The sequence below is a fragment of the Danio aesculapii genome, chromosome 16 (assembly GCF_903798145.1).
Source record: "Danio aesculapii chromosome 16, fDanAes4.1, whole genome shotgun sequence".
NCBI classification, from domain to species: Eukaryota; Metazoa; Chordata; class Actinopteri; order Cypriniformes; family Danionidae; genus Danio; species Danio aesculapii.
Genome location: NC_079450.1, coordinates 6,997,325 through 7,018,650, shown reverse-complemented (window position 1 = coordinate 7,018,650; position 21,326 = coordinate 6,997,325). Strand labels below are relative to the sequence as shown.

The window sequence follows — 21,326 nt, the reverse complement described above, 5'->3', positions numbered from 1 at the left end:
CATTCCACAACAGTGGAATGAGTTCTCTCATCCTCCCAACAGAGTTTGCTCTACCGAGGTTATCTGGGAGCATGTTTAGTGCTGAAAATACAATGCAAAAGCATTTCAAATTTGTCATTAAGAGTAAAAACAGTTTTATATAGGCTTCTCTGAAACTGTGAATATTTCACTTCATTTTATTTAGGCTAGATTATTTTATTTAACAAACCAACACAATATCATGGCAATTCTTGTTTTGGCGCATATTGCTGACTTGTTTTGAAGCGCCTCAAAAGTTCTTGGTTATTCTTGTTCATAGATAACTGACCACACAAAAAATACATTAAAATTAAAGTAAAAAATTATAGCAAACGAAATTCGTTTGAAAAAGATATTTTTTCCTAAAATAAAAAACAAATTATATATATTTTTGTGCCTTTCAACTACATGGGTGGATGATTTGTTTGGCTCTGAGGAAAATAAGGATTTAATGAATGCTTCACAGTGGTTGTATCACAAATCTATTTTTTTTAATTATGTTATTATTTAATAAAGATTATGTCTTGAGCATCTTATTTTTCCTTACTGCTGCTGTGCTTTTATTTTCTTCATCTCATTCGCGGCAAGTTCAGGCAAGGGACTGTTTAATAAGAAACCCTGGCAGAAAAATATACATTTAGATTTCAAAGAAAATATCTTAATACTAAAAGGAATAATAAATTCCTTCATATCCATGTGGTAACGAATGCCCTTAAATAATGTAGTTATTAGCTGTCTGCAAGCATCAGGTGTTTATTGAGATTGAAATAAAATTTTTCAAAAAATTGAGATAGGAAATACTGTTATTTGTGAATTAACGCTCGTTGTAAACATCACAGAATGACGGATCGTAAAAGAACGTGTAGCCTGGCACATTGTTACTTATATGACAAGTCAAGATTTTATCAAGAAAAAAAAAAAGAAAAAAAATGTATATTTGCATAATATGACGTAACCGTTTCATAAACAACAATAAAAATCATGTGACCTGACCAGGGGTCCGTTCTTCGTACGTGGATTACTCAGCTATCTGGATTTGGATATAGACGATTTAACACGATCCAAGATCGTTTCTTTCTTCAAAACTCATCTGAGACTTGTTGTCATAGCAACAGTTCTGGTAGCTCAAACCTGCGTGGGAGCAGGTTCATTTCATATAAACAGGATTAGATCGGGTTTTTCAAGCAAAGATTATACTGAATGTATGTACCGAATGCTGAAAATTTCTTGGGATAATTTCTTATACACTTGGGAAAATTGTAAATATAAATCAAGTAAAAAAAATATAAATATAATATACAGTAAAAAAAGTTTAAATATATATATATATATATATATATATATATATATATATATATATATATATATATATATATATATATATATATATATATATATATATATTAACAAATCTTATGTAATAGGCATTCCGAAATAAATACAAAGACTGCCATGATCTTTAATGATATGATCTTTTTAGATGGAAACACAAAAGCACACATATTAGACTTTAAAAAATAAAAATAAAAATAATGATAATACTTTATGCAGTCATGCATGCGTTTTGACCGCCTGTGCCAGTGATTGACACTTTTACTGATATCAAAATGCTTTTTTGATGCAGAAATAATTTATACAGTTATTCCTTATGCCGATTAAAAACACTTGAGTAGGTCTAGGCTACTATAATAAAGAAAATCTTCTCTAAATGTAGAACTAAATACATTGATATGCATTGAAATACATGATGAATACTCTTGACATATGAAAGTGTAAAGCCTGCAGCAACAACAAATGTGTAAAGCTATTGCGTGTCATATTTAACAAACCGTTTACAGCTAATTTTATGTAATTTTACTCACATGGATAATTGAATATTAATCAGATGATGTCATTACGCTGCTGTGCAGTCAGCCAATCGTTGCATTGCTGACCATGATTTCGAGGATGATAGATCTGTCCTTCACAACACACACAGCGATCTCAGATCAGTTCATCCAGACATTTTAATCTGTGACTTGTTTGAAGAACCAAATTAGCCAGTTATCAAGATTAAAAGATCCAGGATCTGTCAAATTATCTTAGATCATTTAAGCGAGGTACGAAGAACAGACCCCTGGGCTTTAAAGACAGTTTGATAACCACAACAACATGCAAGGAAGTTAGTTTACATTTAGCCTACATCAAGTTAATTTTGATAACAGTTTTAACAGCTAGTCAAAGGTCTAATTAGCCTGCTTCGATACAAAACCCACCAAGCAAATTCATTTAACAGACATCTAAAAGACATGTAAACAGACAGCTTAGCTAAAACAACACTTACATTTGGGCTCTCAGTGAACATCTAAGAGCCCAAAACTAGACTCTCGTTAAATAGAAAGTCTTCACGTCTGTCAAAATACACAGGAATGAATGACAAGTCTAGTTTTGGGTAATTCTTAGATTTAGGTTAGTCTTATAGACATCTGGCAGCCCACATTTAGCCTTGTTTTAGCCAAGCCGTTTGTGTTTAGAGTTAGACTTTTAAACTTATTTGAAACGCATACCTTACACACAAATATTATTGCTGTACAGGTACAGAACATTAGTTTACATTTGTTCAATAATTAAGACAGTGGCTGTAGCCTATTGTTTTTAAAAATTAGCAGCCTCAAGCAGAGAATTTAACATTGACCTCAAAATGCACAGGAAGGCCCAAAAATAACAAACACTGGAATCATTACAACCCTGTCCTTGTGGTTTCAGTACGTTACATATCGAAATAGGCATTGTTTAATTTAGATGACGTTACCATTAGGTGCATTAGCATTTAGCGTCAATGTGCTGATCGCGCTAATTTCCAGTCGATTAAAACTAAGTTTTTACTACTCACCCAGTCTTCTGCACTTCGGTTTCCGGTAGATGACAATATTTCTTGTCACGGAGTAGAAAAACACCGACAACATGCGTTATTTGTTGACGTCTTCACAGGAAAACGTGAGCTGCGCGTCACGAAGATACAAGAAAGCCCGCCTTTGTCGGTAAGCGTTGGCGTACAACACTCGATATGTACCATTTGAACTTAAAGGTATTGTATGATTGTTGTTTTATTCGACTCTAATGTTGTTAAGGTAGAAGAAAAGAGATAAAAACCGCGGTTTAAGTTGGTTGGTTTGATTATCTCCAGTGAATCGCTTTAAGAAATCTAATTTGAAACGAGTCATCTGTTGTCTCATTGAATATTATTTATTTAACCCCTTAACTGTCACATCACATTTTGAGTTCAAACTTGAACTTTATAGGTGACATATGCGACACATGCCAATAGTTTGTCAATATATAAATTCAGGTTATGTCAATCAGCCGATCAATATATAATTTATTTAAATAAATTATATAAATAAATTATATGTATAAGGCATAATGTATCATCTGTGTAACTGACAGTTGAGGATTAAAGTGTACTGCTGTTTATCGCCTCTATGGAAATCATATTACCAGCCAACGACTATCAAAGTAACTTACAACATTGTTCACAGTCAATTAATAGTGTTGTTTTTGAAGTCCATTTCAAAAACTTTCAGACCAAATATACAAAGTAGCATGGTAAACAATACAGGGAGCGTTAAAATGAACGAATGTGCAATATATAAACCCAACTTTACCTCAATTATACATAACCCACACACTGTAGCCTACAGAGATTTTATATATATATATATATATATATATATATATATATATATATATATATATATATATATATATATATATACACACACACATACATACATACATAGATAGATAGATAGATAGATAGATAGATAGATAGATAGATAGATAGATAGATAGATAGATAGATAGATAGAAAAAAAGTTTTAAAAGGTTCGAAAGTAGGCTATATATTTTGTAATATTTGAGTGTGGCTTTCCATCATTTGTGAGGATAAATTTTCTCTGAATTTGTCATTTATATTATTTTTATTTATTTTTGTCTATTAATACTGTAATTTGCAATAAATTATATATTTGTTTTGTATGCTATGAAGTGTTAATTAATAATTTTCTTAATTTTGCTATTATTTTTTTCTGCATTTACAGAGCAGAGGCATAAGGATACATCGAAATACAGTACTTGAGTTTCTGCTGCATTTCCTGTTTGATTTACTGCCGTCTCTGGACTGATGGGTACTGGGTAAGTGTTTTAAACTCCCACTTTATGGCAAAGCCTGTTATTATTGTGTCAGCCTTCTGAGTCTTCATTTATTCTCCAGGTAAATATTGAGTGTAGTATTCTCAAAGCAAGGCTATGATCAGAAAACGATACTAACGTCCTATGCAGCATGCAGTGTACAGTAATATTGGAGAAAAAAGGTCATGTGTAGCATTTGTCACAGTTGATTTTATTTTAGAAATAACGGAATATAATTTATGTATATTGGGCAGCATGGTGTCGCCTCACAGCAAAAAGGTCACTGGTTCGAGCCTCAGCTGGGTCAGTTGGCATTTCTGTGTGGAGTTTACATGTTCTCCCCATGATTGTGTGGGTTTTCTCCAGGTTTCCCCCACAAGTCACCTGATTTTAGAAATGTCTAATAAAACAGTTATTTAAAAGAGCTATCAAGAGTTATTTTAGTATCACCGATATAATTTTTCATTTTTGAAAATAACTTTATGATATTATATACTTATAAATATATTATTGCTTTTATGCAGAGCTTTTTAGACCACATATTTATGTAGTTTTCACGTCATTTATTTGTATCTTGGCTGAAACAAAAAGGAAACACCTCTGTCTACACTAAAAATGAGATGACAAAAAGTCATGACAACAAATGCATTTATGTTACTTTAACTTATTTTAATGAGCTAATCAGGTTTTAACTGTTTTTTTTAGATATATATGGGTTAACTTTTTGTCAGTTTGACTAATGTAAGTTGTGATGACTGAAATTTAATTAGATTTAGCTAAAAATGTAAGGCAGTAAGATTTTTTTCACAGCGTTAAACATTTTTAGTTAAATAGTTTTTAGTTACGCAACCATTGGAGTTTATTTGAAATAATTATATGTAAATGTCTGTTTTTAGTATATATTTGGTTACATTTTAATATAAGTATGATAATCTCAAGTTAAAATTCGAATAAAATAATAAAGATAATAAAGATAATAATAATAATAATAATAATAATAATAATAATAATAATAATAATAATAATAATAATAATAATAATGCATCACTTTACTTTGATGGTTCCTTTAATGCATTTTGTTGAATTTAAGTTACATTGCATCAACATGCCAACTAATTTTAATTATAAGTTGATTATTATGTTGAGGTTGGGACTAGTGTAAGTTGACATGTACTTGCAAAGTTTCTTATAGTCAGTAAATGTTTGTTGAAGGAGCAGTATCTACAGATATGAAGCAGACAGTCTACTAATACTCAAATAAGAATTAGAATGTAGTTGCAATGCAACTTTTAGTAAACAAAATGTGCAATAGGGACCATCAAAATAAAATCTTATCCAATAATAATAATAATAATAATAATAATAATAACAATAATAATCCAACAACCAGGTGATCACAGATCAATTTCTAAACGGAAATGCCACTGGCTTGCTTGGTTTAGGACTTGTGGAGCTGTGCATTGATGGATTTGCTCTTCAGTGTTTGAATTTTCAGCAGTGAATATTAAACCACACTGAACTGAACTTCAACTCTAAAAACTGGAATGACACATTTTCAATTGACTGGAACTTCTACAGTATGTTAAGCCGTTTTGACACAATCTACATTGTAAAAGCGCTAGAGAAATGAACATGAATTGAAATGTATTGTTTGTCACTGTAAACCAACACCGTAACCAAGTGCTTCTGTGGTATAAGGAATTTTATTTAACATTGTCATGAAATTTAATACCTGCTAGTGTACACATTTAAAATATTTAACTTCACATATTTAAAAGAAAGAAAAGAAAAAGTTACCAATTCATTTCCCCCACTTGCAATAATAACAACCTGCTGTCAGTTCGACAACAAACAATTGTGCTTTGTTCAGCAAACAATTAGCAAAAATGTGAATTTCCCCGTATTTCATATATTACAGTAATATACACACTTCATCCCCTGCCACACGTATATACACAAAGATTGCCAAAACAAAGGCATTATTTATAATAAAAGCCAAACAGGTCTGTTTCGAGAACTTACCCTCATCCTGAAGTCAGAAAAAGGCCAATTTTCGCCTTGCAATATTAGGAAAAGCATTGGATGCTCACAGAGGTCACTGATGATTTCTCTCCATATGGGTGAAGCAGATTTCCATACGCATCTCCGAGCTTCACCTGGAGTTCATCGCCAAGTTAAAGCACCTTCACAGCTTTACACCTCCAATCCCCGCAGATCAACTCATTAACAGGGCCTTAACACCTGCCGTCTATTTACCCTTAAACACGCCACTAATACGACTTCATCCACCCAGGAGGTTATTCCTCGCAGAAGGAGCGCTCGACTGCCTCGTCCTGCGCTGTGGATATTTCTTTAATGCACATGAACGCAAAAGGATACCGTAGTACAATACAAACAGTTTAATCGTGTCATTAACAATCAGCAACCACTCCTAGTTAGAACATTGTTTTTTTTCTGCATAAAGAAACGGAGAAACACTTATAAAACAGTCAGTCGTAACAAAATAACTGGTGTTCTCATTGCAATAAACTCATAAAAAAAGAACCACTTTTTTATACATCATATTTATACAAGGAATAGCTTTGAATTGGATCGATAACCAAAAGGAAGACACATTGCAAACATCGATTTTCACACAAATTGCATATGTTTTTGTTTTTTTCTCTCTCTCTCTAAAGTGGTCTATAGGTTAGTCGTTTACCTAAGCTTATTTGCATGATAGTAAAAATTGCATACAACATTAATCGTGAAGCTCGTAGCATGAGTTGCTTGACATACAGCACTTTTTCTTTTTTTTTTAGGCAACTTTTAAAGCACATTTCTCCATTTAAAACGTTAAGACACTTCTGATTTTACTGCCCATCGAAATCACATTTATAAATAGAAATAAAGATGAGCAAAACGAATAAAACTAAAAGAGTGACCGGAGATTCTCCGGGGGAAAGAACGTAATTACATCAGAACGCTGAAAATAAATAATGCGGGACACGAACGAAGGTTGTGATTCACATTTGAAACATTTGTGGAAATTCAGGATTTTACAGTGACCAAAGTTTTGCAAAATAATCTAACATCGGCAGTGCCATATAGTACAAGGCATTTGTTGGCATAGTTTCTTTAAGACTGTATATTTTTTATTTTACAGTTAATATATGTCTATATTCATATATATATATTTATATTTCTTCAAACTAAATCATAAGACTTTCCCCGGTTTCCCTGCAGGTCAGAGGGATCCAGAGACTGAGCGATCGTTTTATTTCCAAGAGAATAACTCATTAGCCAGCAGTGCTCGACTCAGTACCTCATCATTAAGGCCTTTGTCTACCCCTCATCTCCAAATTCATGCATATTTTTTCCTTTTCCTTTTTTTTTGTTGTAAAAATCCAGTTAACATCACATACGTAAACATCAAAGTCTATCAAACTCCATTGACTTTCCTTTTTTTTTCTTTTTTTTTTAAATCAGTAGCTCAAAATCAGTGTAAAAACAACAGACAACGAGTGCAGTCGGCAAATATCCACAGCAACATACTGTTGACTTAAAGGAATAGTTCATGCATATGGGGAAAATCTGTCAGAATTTTGTCAGAATTATACGTTTAACATGATATAAAAGTATTTATTTAATGATGTATGATTCTGGTATTCAAATTTAGAGTCTTTTATTTTGAGGTTTTTGCAGGGATGTCAATTTAACATGAATCATTTGATCTATTGAGTCTATTGGGTGTAAAAACGAATAAAGTGAGTAAGGTGAATGGATGAACAGTGATTTTTAGTTATATTTACGTTTAATATGACAGTAAATGGGCGTCACGGTGGTGCAGTGGGTAGCACAATCGCCTCACAGCAAGAAGGTCACTGATTCGAGCCCCAGCTAGGTCAGTTGGCATTTCTGTGTGGAGTTTGCATGTTCTCCGTGTTCGCGTGGGTTTGCTCCGGGTGCTCCGGTTTCCCCCATAGTCCAAACGCATGCGCTATAGGTGAATTGAATAAATTACGTTGTCCGTAGTGTATGTGTGTGAATGCAAGAGTGTATGGGTGTTTCCCAGTGTTGGGTTGCGGCTGGAAGGGCATCTACTGCGTAAAACATATGCTGCATAAATTGGCGGTTCATTTCGCTGTGGTGATTAATAAAAGGGACTAAGCCGAAAAGAAAATGAATGAATGACTTATGACACTATATAAAATTATTTATTCAATGATGTATGACTTTGGTTATGGAATTCAAATTCAGAGACTTTTATTTTGAAGTTTTTGCAGGGATGTCAATTTAACATGAATAATTTGATCTATTGAGTCTGTCAGGTGTAAAATTGAATAAAGTGAGTAAGGTGAACGGATGAAAAGATGTCTTTTTAGTTATATTTATGTTTAATATGACAGTAATATGACAATAAAGTGACAGTAATATAATATAAAAAGTGACGTTTATACATAAATGTAATATTTTTAGCTGTATTTACAGCAATTCCATTATGTATAAAATAACATTAAATAAAATGTAAATAATAAAATAACAGAGAGATAAATAGTTGTTTAATATGTCTTTAAAATAAATTTACAGTTAAAATAAAATAAATTAATGCATGAAAATATATTTACTGTTTAAATTGTATTCATGGCAAGTCCATTAGATTTAAAAATAAAATATAATTAAATTAAATGAGAAAGATTTATAAATGACATGTTGTATTTTTGGTAGCAAGGTGACTCCAAAAATACAGCATGTGAATAGCACTGTCGTCTCACAGCAAGAAGGTCGCTGGTTTGAGTCCCAGCTGGGCCAGTTGGCATTTCTGTGTGAAGTTTGCATGTTTTCCCCGTGTTGGCGTGGGTTTCCTCCAGGTGCTCCGGTTTCCCCCACAGTCCAAACACATGCGCTATAGGTGAACTGAATAAACTAAATTGTCCGTAGTGTATGTGTGTGAATTAGTTTGTATCGGTGTTTCCCAGTACTGGGACGTGGCTAAAAGGCATCCACTGTGTAAAACATATGCTGGATAAGTTGGTGGTTCATTCTGCTGTGGCGACCCCTGATTAATAAAGGGACTAAGCTAAAAAGAAAATGAATGAATGAATAAACTAAATAAAAAAATAAATTGAGAGATATGAATTAATGAAATGTATTTTTAATTGTATTTTATGGCAAGTCCATTGGATTAATTAATAAAATATATCATTTAAATTGTAATGTGTACTAATATAGCGCATTTATCGTGTATGGCCAAAGCGCTTCGCAATCATGAGGGCCGTCTCTCCACACCACCACCAGTGTGCAGCATCCAATTGGTGCCACAGGACAACGGCGTCAGTGCGCTCACCACACACCAGCTATAGGTGGAGTGGAGAGACAGTGATAGAGACAATTTGGTGGATGGGGATGATTGGGGAACCATGATGGGTAAGGGCTGATGTATGGAGTCAGTCTAGGGCCATATATACTTGCAAAATAGAAGAAAGTTTTGCAAACAAATAATAAAGTATTGAGAAAAATAAAAAAATAAACAAATGCAAATGCGAAAATTTATTTTTGAGAAATAAAAAAAAAAATTTGCTAACAAAAATAAAGAACTACAACGGGAAAATTAAGTTTTAAGAAATAAAAATCCAATTTTCAAACAAAACAAGAACTGCAAATAAAAACAAGCAGTGCAAAAAAATAAAAATAAATAAAATTCTTACAATTAAAAATCAACTATATATATTTGCAAAACATTTTTTATATCATTGCCTTTACAAAACCTGTCCAATAAATTGCAATGCTCATTTTGATTAGCTTTTTAGAGTTTGCGATGCTGTTTTCACTTTGCATTTCACGTTCCTAGGATGTTTCACTGTGTGGCCCTGATTTGACAGGGGGGCGGAGTCAAGGGATCTTGAGCGATTATGGCAGGCCTAGATCTACTGGGCTGTAAGACCACCTCAGTAGTACTGTGACTCCAGGTGGTGACGTCGCTTAAATGGAGGCAGATCCGGGCCTGTAAAATGCCCAAGTTCCCTTGACTCCGCCCCCTTGTTAAATCAGGGCCAGAAAGTGAAACACGATTAATTAAATGGCAAATATTTTATTTATTTATTTATTTATTTATTTATTTATTTATTTATTTATTTTTGCACTGCTTGATTTTTATTTGCAGTTCTTTATTCTTGTTAGCTACATTTATTTTTATTTAGCAAAAAAATACATTTTTGCTTTGCGATTTTTGGAGATTTGCATTTATTTATACATTTTTTTGCTCATTATTTAATTTTTTGTTTGCAAAACTTTTATTTTGCAAGTATATATGGCCCTGACTCCATACTGAAGGAGGGAATTTGGCCAGGACACCAGGGTTACCTACTCTTTACGAGAAGTGCCATTTTTAATGAGTGAGGACCTCGATTTAACGTCTCATGCGAAAGACGGTTTAGAGAAGAAGATTGTTTTAGCAAAAATGATCATACTGTTATATTAATGTTGAAAAAGTACTATTTAAAAGTAATGAAATGGCAATTTTTATGCTATTTTTGATCACATCAAACAAATCAGGGTTTTTAAATAACACTTTTAGACAACAATTTCCATCCAATAATGAACTATTCCTTTAAATATTCCTTTTTTGTGTGTGTTTTTTGTACATTTTGTTTTAATTGTGCAGATTATTGAAATGATGCATGAGTCTTTACAGTGAAGTAATCCACGCTTTACAAAAAAAGTGAAAGTTCATCATCATCTGATTCAGTCTTGTGTAAAAAGTCAGTTTCCACTCAATGCAAACACAGACAAGAGTGAAAGAAAGAAGAGAGAATATAACAGAGAGTTTTCCAGTTACTCTTTAGCCTCCTGCTCAATCTGAAGGTGCGTCTCGGGCGCCAGATGCTCTTCCATTTTAATGGAGAACATGGTGTTGTTGGTCTGCACGCTTTCTTCCAGCTCGGTCATCAGCTCGGCCTCCTTAAAATCCGTCAGACCCTCGTCCTTGTTGTTGTTGTTTGGGAAGCCGATGGTAGACTCTTTAAGCTTGCTGGCGTGGTTTATATAGAAGCGCTGGTTCTGGAAGAATTTGATGATGGTGTGTTTGGGCAGGTCCAGCTGTGCCGAGAGCGTGTGTATGGCCTCCTCGTCTGGATACAGACCCACGTCCTGGATGAAGCTCTGCAGGATTCCCAGGGCCTCCATGGAGATGCGGTTGGGCTGGCGGCTCTTGCAGCGGGTTTCGTCCTCTGTTTCGGCGGGGGAGGCGGTGGTGGGCTGTCGAGGGGGGAGACGAGGCTCTGTCTGCTGCTGCTGCAGCTGGAGGGGTTGAAGCGGCTGCTGGGATAGGAGAGGCTGGGATGGGTGAGGAAGGGGCAGAGGAACCTGGAGCTGAGAGGGAGGCTGTTGATGAGTCTGGGAGAAGGAGAAGAAGAATTTACAGGGTATGTGTTAAAAACTTTTAGAATCAGAATCAGAAAGCGCTTTAATGCCAGGTATGTTGGCAGGTAATATGTTTTGGTGGCAGAAGATTCCACAGTGCAGCAGAATGACAGTGACAGGATAAAGAAACAGATGATAAAGGAAAGAATACACAATTTTGACTGTGTATTGTTGAATAAATAGGTGTATGTGTGTATAAATGTTTAAAAAAATGTCAAGTTTTATACATTTAAATATTAAGGTTTGAAACGAGTGTGAATGTATAATGTTAGCTTTGCTTTTTGAAGCTTTTCTAAAAGTGTTTATTTTACTTGTTTATATTTTAAATAGTTATACTGATGTCAGACTTATTAACAGGTTTTTACTTTTGCTATAATCTAATATGATCAAAAAAATTACAATAAAATAAATTAACAGAAATATAATAAATATATTAAAGTGTATGAAGATAAAATTAATTAAATAAATGTTCTAAAATAAATAGAGAGAAAACAGTTTTAGCTATAGCTACAGCAAGACCATTAGGTTTAAGATACAATAAAATAAAATAAATGTTGATGAGTCTGGAAGGTGGAGAGAGAAAAAAATAAGGTGCGTGTTAAAACCCTTTATAGGTTCAAATATTTTCTGGAAAGTGTTTATTTTATTTATTTATTTATTTAAAAAATATAGTGATGTCAGACTTATTAGGTCAGGTTATAATATGAAGCAACAAAATAAATAAAAATAAATAAACTACCGGTCAACTACCGGTTTGGGGTCAGTTTTTTTTATTATTAATTTTATTTAAATCATGGCGGGATTTATTAAATGTAAAATAAAAAGTTCAATTGTTACAGTAAATACTTCTTTATTAAATATGTATTTATTACTTGTTGTATGTAGTTTCAAATGAAATTATTACTCCATTCTTTATTGCTTTTATTACTATTACCATTAATAATAATAACATTAATAATAATTCTTATAATAATAATAATAATAAATATTAGAGTGATTTCTGAAGGATCATGTGGCTCTGAAGACTGGAGTAATGAAGCTGAAAATGAAAAGGCTCGAAACAGCGACCTTCTTGCTGTGAGGCGACAGCACTACCTACTGCGCCACTGCGTCGCCGTGTTTAATATATATTATTTTTACTATATATATTTATATTTATTAATATATATATATATTAATATATACATTTTGTAATATACTTTATCAACTAATATAAGATTTACTTTATATTAATTATTTTATTAACTGATCTGAGTCAAATTAAATTAAAATATTTTATTATAGATCCAAATGCATTTTATAATGTTTTTAAATGTTATTCATTTCACATCGTTGCACTCAATAGTTCAATTATACATGTCAAACAGCTTATTATTTTGTAAATAATTAGGACAATTATTAATAACAATTGCAAATCAACAAACCAACTGAGGGATACAAAGTGATAAAAAGTTGAGTTCCTAGTAAAAATAAGCATAGAGATCCACACATCATCATCAGAACTGTGCAAATAAAATGACTTCTATTTTAATATACGTTTTTTTTTGGTCATGCCTGCATCTCCAGCAATCAGATGTGTGTATTTTACAGCTTTACCTGTAGTTAATGTTCGGCTGTTAACGCGAATGCAAACTCTTTCATCAGAATATCCGCATAAAAAGCACCAGTCTGCTGATTGCTTATCAAGCCCTATTCAAATGCAGTCGCTGAACACTGTAAATACAGACTCAATGCGTGTGGAGATGGCATCGTGTGGGTACAGCGAGAGATGTTCACACCGCTATAAACATATGACACATTTACTTTGAAATGCACCATTGTTTGGGAGTTTGGGTCATTGTGGCCGGCAGCTGTTGCTTTCCATACTCCATACAGACGGCTTTTCCTGGGACATTCCCAAGAGGATCAGGAGTGCTTGATAACACTTTTACACATACACAAGTGTACTGATAACTTATCAATGATATTGGAGTACAATAGGCAAAAAGAAAGAGTGTAAGAGCGTGTTATCCAACAAGATTTCTGCACTAGGTCAACAACCGACAACAAGTATATTTTGGGGTTTAAGAATATATATATATAGTGCTAGAGGGCAGCACGGTGGCTTAGTGGTTAGCACTGTCGTCTTACAGCAATAAGGTTGATGGTTTGAGTCCCAGCTGGCTGTTGGGTTTTCTGTGTGGAATTTGCATGTTCTCCCCATGTTGGCATGGGTTTCCTCTGGGTGTGCCGGCTTCCGTCACAGTCCAAACACATACGCTATAGGTGAATTGAATAAACTAAATTGGCTGTAGTGTATGAGCGTGTGTGTAAATGAGTGTGTATGTATGTTTCCCAGTACTGGGTTGCAGCTGGCAGGGCATCCGCTTTGTAAAACATGTACCGGAATAGTCTGCGGTTCATTCCGCTGTGGAAACCTCTGAAATAGAGACTAAGCTGAAGGAAAATGAATGAATGAATATAGCGCTAGAATATTCTGCCATAAATCTAAGGGGCTGGTTGCTAAATGACAGTTTTTACAGTGTTTATTAACCTGTTAATGGAAACAAATATTGTTTTTTTTTTTTAAGTAAAAACAATGTTCAGCTTAATTTTTTATTAATAAGGAGAAATAATTTGGTCTTCAGATTTGACAGATAAATATAACATAACATAAACATTTTAAAGATTCTGAAATATACTTTAAATTTGTATATATGTATAAACAAATGTTCAGTATAACAATGTTCAGCTTTCAGCTAAGCTTCTTAATAATTAGAAATAATTTGATCCACTGATTTGGTTTCCAAACTATTAAACAATTAAAAGAGTAATAATATATTTAAAAAAATAAATTACATATATACAGTTGAAGTCAGAATTATTAGCCCCCTTGGAATTTTTTTTCTTTTTTAAATATTTCCCAAATGATGTTTAACAAAGCAAGGACATTTTCACAGTATGTCTGATACTAACCTGCGTAGATAACCTAATTAACCTAGTTAAGCCTTTAAATGTCACTTTAAGCTGTATAGAAGTGTCTTGAAAAATATCTAGTCAAATATTATTGACTGTCATCATGACAAAGATAAAATAAATCAGTTATTGGAGATGAGTTATTAAAACTATTATGATTAGAAATGTGTTGAAAAAATATTCTCTCCATTAAACAGAAATTGGGGGAAAAAATAAACAGGGAGGCTAATAATTCAGGGGGGCTAATAATTCTATATATATATATATATATATATATATATATTCACTTCAATATTCAACAAAACTAAATGTTTTTTTTCTCTTATTTAACTAAACTTTTAATGCTAAAAGTATTTATAATAAATGTCACTGAACAATGTTGTATGCAATATGTTCACTGTTATTGATGCTAACAATGTTGTTAAGAATCGTTAACAAATGCAGCTCCTAGTAAACCGCGAGTAAATGCTGGAGCAGACGTCTGATCTGCAAATCTTCAGCAGCCATGCCTGGATCTCATCGCCTTAAGTGGTGAAAATGGGAGCGAATAAATGTTTTTCTTCCCTGCACGCTATTTTCTTGGAATGACCATATGCTTGCGAGTAAACAAAATAATATCTGATCAAATACGCAGCTGTAAGCGCAAGAACTTGGGGGATTTTTCTGATTAAATATGGATTCGGAATGGCGATGAATTTATCAAAATAGCGAGCTGTCCTTAATATCTAAATGCAGACAAATGATGTTGCTAATGACTGTTTTGCTTACACAGCAGCACGGCGCAGAACCTCCAAACTTCAAATGATCAAAACACTGGCTTAATTAGGCATGTTTATGGTAAAAATAAAAAATAAAGGAGGCATTACCATATGGTTATTTAATACATACAGCGTTTCCAGCAGACGCACTGTAGCTGTGCAGTGTACGGTGTGTGTTGGTGAATCACATTCTTCAGCACTGCGTACGTTTACGTGGACTTCAGTAATCTAATTATAATTAACATTTAGATTAAAGTGTAGCTTTTAGTATATTCATTTCATGCATTCATTTTATATGTTATAATACAGTATGTGGATTGATTAACATCATTACATCATCCCCACAGTATGCCATCCAATGTTTCCTCCAAAATTCAAGCATCAACTCACTCAAAAATATTTATTATTGCTGCTTGTTCAAACTACCTGTTTAAAATGAGCTGAAGCAACATAATTCTTGTCATTTCTTTTGCCAATTTATTTGTTTTAAGTTCAGTCCACTTAAATTTGTAAATCATTGAGTTAACTTAAGTATTTTGTGTTGGTACAACATGAAGGAATTGTGTTGGTCCAACTACCTGGTTATAGGGGATCTGTAGTGCTTTGCGTAGGATTGAAGTAAGAGAGGGAAATGTTGACAATAAAAGTAATCTTAGGAGTTTAAAGTTAATAAAAAGACTTGTTCGTTTAATCTTCACTATAGTTTGAAGATTTAGAAGAGTTTCATGTAATGCTTTGAGTTTTGAGATTACCACCTTGTAGAGGCACTCATGTTTTGGGTGTCGGCAGCTTAATTAGCAAAAATACAGTTTGTTGCTTTGCTAAGTGAGCAATAACTGTCCTCAAATGAGTTCTGAGATCAGTCTCAATTAATTGTATATGTAACTCATGAAATATGCTTAAAAATGGCTCTTATGTCGGCGCCAATAGCCTAGTGGTTAGTACATCGACACATAGCACCGAGGTGCTCGCGGTGACCCGAGTTCGATTCCCGGCTTCAGGTCCTTTGCCGATCCTTCCCCTATCTCTGCTCCCCACACTTTTGCTGTCTCTAATCTCCACTGTCCTATCAATAAAGGTGAAAATAATTATAAATATTAAAAAAATGGCTCTCATAGTTCATTTAGAATAGGACTTTGAAATGTACAGCACATAATAGACATACATGACATTATCAGACATTTGAGTTTAAGTTAAATAAAAATACTAATGTATTTAAACTTTTATGTGATAAAATCATGTTGGATCAACTCAATTGCATTCAATTGTGTAAAGTTTTTTTAGTTGGTACTAAACAAATTTAATGGATGGAAATCCTGCCCTCAAATAAATTGAGTTCATCCAATGAGTTCTTTTTTGAGTGCATACCATATGTCATTAAAATTTAATGGAGAATTGAATCGAAATTTGTTTTACGAAAGTGCAGGTAAATAATATGTTATGCTATGTATGCAAACACTAAAGGGTGGATACAAATTCTTATGTTTTCATACTATTGGCCACTGTCGTGAATCCTGGTTGGACGATGTGTCAAAAACAGACACGCAAAAAGATTCTTCATGCGTTTTACGTCATTACATGAAATAAAAGTCAATAAATGTCATACAAAATATATCAGAATTTGAAATGATCTATTCTCGTGGTATAGAATGAGCTACTGTATCCGTGCCAATTATTTTTTAATCCTTGTCACGATACAGCGATGTCCTAAAAACTCTCCTTTTCACTTTATAACTCAATCAGTTTCTCTTCTTGATCTTCTGTCGTCCCGACTCGTTTGAAGTGGTTTGTGCTAATCGTGTCATCAGATTTGTTGCTCACTTTGGTTGTTGGTTTGATGGCTAGTCACACATCAAATCTTCTCATACTGACAGAATTTCATCAGAGGAAGAATTTGCAGTGGCTATTAATTGGTGAACAAGTCAAAGTAAGCAAAGACTACAGATTTAAGTCGAGGATTATAGGAATATTTGATATAACTTCATACACTATAAAAATACAATCTATTCATGTTGTCATGCTGTACATAACAAATTTAAGTAGACTGAACATAAAACAATTAGATTGTCCTAAATAAAACTCAAGAATTGTGTTGTTGCAGCTCATTTTAAGTAAGTAGTTTGAACAAGCAGCAAAAATAAATTCTTGAGTGTTTAATGGGCTGGCACAGGGGTGGACCAAGTACCAGTCAGAGGGACAGGGCATGGAAAAATTCAATGTTTTATATTTATATAGCCATATCTTCATCAAACTAAAGACAAAATTAAAGATAGCATGTAAAATGTTTGTTTATTCGATACAAATAGCTGTTTTCTAATCTCGATCTTAAAATTCCAAGTGTACATAATAAAAACGGTCAGCTGCTTCTCACTCAGGGCTGTCTATGCAAATGAGGGAAAGTTAGTCACTAATGGACGGGACTTTCTTCCTCTGATGACGTGCAAAGGGAGATGTCAATCAAAGTGCTGATTATAAAAAATATAATTAATTAAGTTTTACTTTTAGACCACGGGTGTCCAAAGTCGGTCCTGGAGGGCCAGTGTCCTGCATAGTTAAGCTCCAACTTTCTTCAACACACCCCTGGAAGTTTCTAGTATACCTAGAAAGAGCTTGACTAGCTGGTTCAGGTGTGTTTAATTGGGCTTAGAACTAAAATATGCAGGACACCGGCCCTCCAGGACTGACTTTGGACACCTCTGTTTTAGACGCTGGTTATATTCGCACGCTGTTGCTACACAACTGTGTTTAAGCCCCTTATAAAAGTGATTTTTTCATAATAAATCCTTATATAATTCCTATATAAATGATTATCAGTAGGCTGTAACCAAAGCGTCCATGTTTAGATGAGCAAACTGTGGACAACAATCATGTAAACATCAGAATACTGTTGTCAACATAAACATACTGAGTGACATTCATATTCATCAGTGAACTAACTAATACACAACCAGTATTCTGTGGAAATGCATGCGTCCTATGTACTGATTTTGTGTGTTTTCTGTGTACAGCTGCTGGGACTGTGTGCATTGTATATAAATCGCACCTGCAGTGGGTCTGTGGGCACATGCATCAGGTGAGGAGGTCTGTCTGCGTGATGCTGCTGTCCTCCATTGCTCTCCTGCTCATAAATGACATCTCGCTCCACTTGGGACAAACTGAGGAAGCGGCGGATCATGGACAGGTTTTCCCAGAGCGTTCGGTTCTCTGGAGACGGGTCCTCTTTCCAGCGCAGCAACTCACACAGCCAGCCCTGCAGGACAACACACGTCAGAAAAATTCAGGTTAAAATGGAAAAAAATTATTATAATTAAATAAAAGTTCTGTTTAACAAAGAAACAATTATTTCAACACATTTCTAAACATAAAAGTTTTAATGGCTGATTTCTAATATCTGATTTATTTCATCTTTGCTATGATGACAGTAAATAATATTGTATTAGATATTTTTCAAGATACTAGTATTCAGCTTAAAGTGACATTTAAAGGCTTATCTAGATTAATTAGGCAAGTTAGGTTAATTAGGCAAGTCATTGTATCACAGTGGTTTGTTCTGTAGACATTAAAAAAGGGGGCTAATATTGATTTTAATATATAAAATAATCTTTAATATAAAAATAATCATTTTCTTTTAATTGTTTTGGCGAAAATATTCCAAATATTATTATAGGGAATACTTTGGAAAAAATCCTTGCATTGTTAATCATCATTTGGGAAATAATTGTAAAGGAAAGAAGAAAAATTCACAGGACGGCTAATAATTTTGACTTACTATATATACTGCATATTTGATTTGAATGTTTTTGCAAGTACTCTCCTCTGCTTATCAATAATATTATTTTAATATATTTGGTAATTTAAAATTAATAGGTCATTGCATACATGCTTTGCTTACATAATTAATGCATGAATAACATTGCTCACTTCAGGTTGAATTTTTTTATATATATTATTAATTTAACACTGGAAAAAATGTGATATTAATTTTCCTAAATCAAACTAAATTTAGATTTAAATAATGTTTAATTACATTTCACTCAGTAACTTGAAAGATTATGCAGTAAACAAATATTTAAATAAGCTTTTAAATAAGATTATTCTTAGAATATAAGCTACAATACAGTTCTAGCTCCAGGAAATGAAAAAAGTGCACACAGACCACATCATATGGAAAAACGTGAAATGTAAAAAGAAACAAGTTCTGGTTAAAACAAAACCACTTGAAGACACTACATGTTTCCTGTCATGTACACTACTGTTTCAAAAGTTTGTGGTTTGTAGGATTTTTAAAAATGTTTTGAACCTCTTATGCATAACAAATGGCTGCATTCATTTATTAAAAACACAGTAAAATAGTGAGAATTGTCAAACAACTATTGTTTATTGGAATATCCAAATTCTATTCTAAAATATTATTTATTCCTGTGGTGCAAAGCTGAATTTTCTCATAACTATAGAATAGTTAATGGAAATGTTAAGGAACTGGATAAGTAATCAGACCAATTATGAACTCCTTTCAACACAGATGTCTAATATAAAATATTGTACATTTTAGTTTATAGGAAAGCAGTACACAGAAATAACAAATAGTGTGAACTGATCAGTGTGCAATAGAATGTGAAAAAAAACTAGTTAAAATGAATCTGAAAAAATATATGAATATATTCAGACACACTCTCGCAGTTCAAAACTAGATTAAAGACGTGTCTTTTTAGCAAAGCATGCACTCATTGCATCACATAGCAGTAGGATGCATGAATGTGCTCCACGCAGGTCTCTGCATCTCGATTATATACACTATGAACAGCAGCTACGCTAATTATTCTCTTTATTCTCTATTTCCACCTGGGGATACTCATCCCGAGGCCCCCAGAGATTATGTAGCACCACTGAAGTGATCCAAGGCCTTTGAAGAGATGATCCCAAGGTTCCCACATTCCAGGACCAGGCCGTAGCAGCTGCTGTGGTGGTCATGGAGGAGCAGAGAGCCTGAGACTAATTCCTGTGAGACTCCAGGAACAGCCGAGTCTTCGCTGATGTCCTGCGTTCTCCAGCTCTCCACAAGACGTTTTGCCATATGGAAATGGTCGTGCTAACTGAGCCAGGTTTCTCCCAAGGTTTTTTTTTCTCTTCACTTTCGCCCATTGTTGAAGTTGGCTTGCATAGTTTGAGACTTGTAGAGCGGTGCATTGATGGATTACTCTTCAGTGTTTGGACTCTCAGCAGTAAATATTAAAACACATTGAACTGAATTGAGCTAATCTAAACTGAACTGAACTTAAACTCTGAAAACTGAACTACACTGTTTCAATTCACTATAATCTTCTATGTGAAGCTGCTTTGACACAATCTACATTGTAAAAGCACTATACAAATAAAGATTAATTGAATTGAATCGAATATTTCCTGTCATATCTTCTACTTTTATAGTTGCAAGGCATTATTTATTAATCAAAACACCATAAAAATTTCTGCCATAAAAAACCTTAATTTTTCGTAGTTTTTTTCAAAATCAATCCCGACTACAATAATCATTAATGCAATCGAATATCATTGCCATTTAAAATATCAATTTTCTTTCTTTTTTTTAAATATCTTTAAATATAATATATTTTAATGCATGAAAAGCTGAATTTTCATGATCATTTCTCCAGTCTTTGAAATCTAATGACTACAATAATCATAAATGGAATTAAACATTATTTCCAATTAAAATAGCCATTTTCTATATTAAAACATCATTTATTTTCTGCTATGAAAAGCTGAAAATTTCATCATCATTTCTCCAGTCTTCAGTGTCACACAACTACAAGAATCATTAATATAATTGAATATTATTGTTATTCAAAAAAGCCATTTTCTATATTTAAATTCATTCGCTCATTCATTTTCCTTTGGCTTAGTCCCTTAATAATTAAGGGTCGCCACAGCGGAATGAACCGCCAACTTATCCAGCATATGTTTTACAGAGCGGATGCCCTTCCAGCTGCAACTCAGTATTGGGAAACACCCATACGCACTAATTCA

The 21,326-nt window shown here is 33.5% G+C and overlaps 1 protein-coding gene across 4 annotated transcripts in view; it reads right to left on the bottom strand.

Annotated features, from left to right (window-relative positions):
* Nucleotides 1-5,872: 5,872 nt before the first annotated feature.
* LOC130242856 (DNA-binding protein SATB1) overlaps nt 5,873-21,326 on the bottom strand; it is a 128,722-nt gene continuing 113,268 nt past the window's right edge. For all 4 annotated transcript variants that reach the window (XM_056474794.1, XM_056474793.1, XM_056474796.1 and 1 more), the window contains 2 exons: nt 18,346-18,552; nt 5,873-11,562 (listed from right to left, as the gene is read on the bottom strand). In XM_056474794.1, the coding sequence (XP_056330769.1) occupies nt 11,002-11,562; nt 18,346-18,552 (768 nt within the window). In that variant the 3' untranslated portion in view covers nt 5,873-11,001. The remainder of the gene's footprint in view (nt 11,563-18,345; nt 18,553-21,326) is intronic.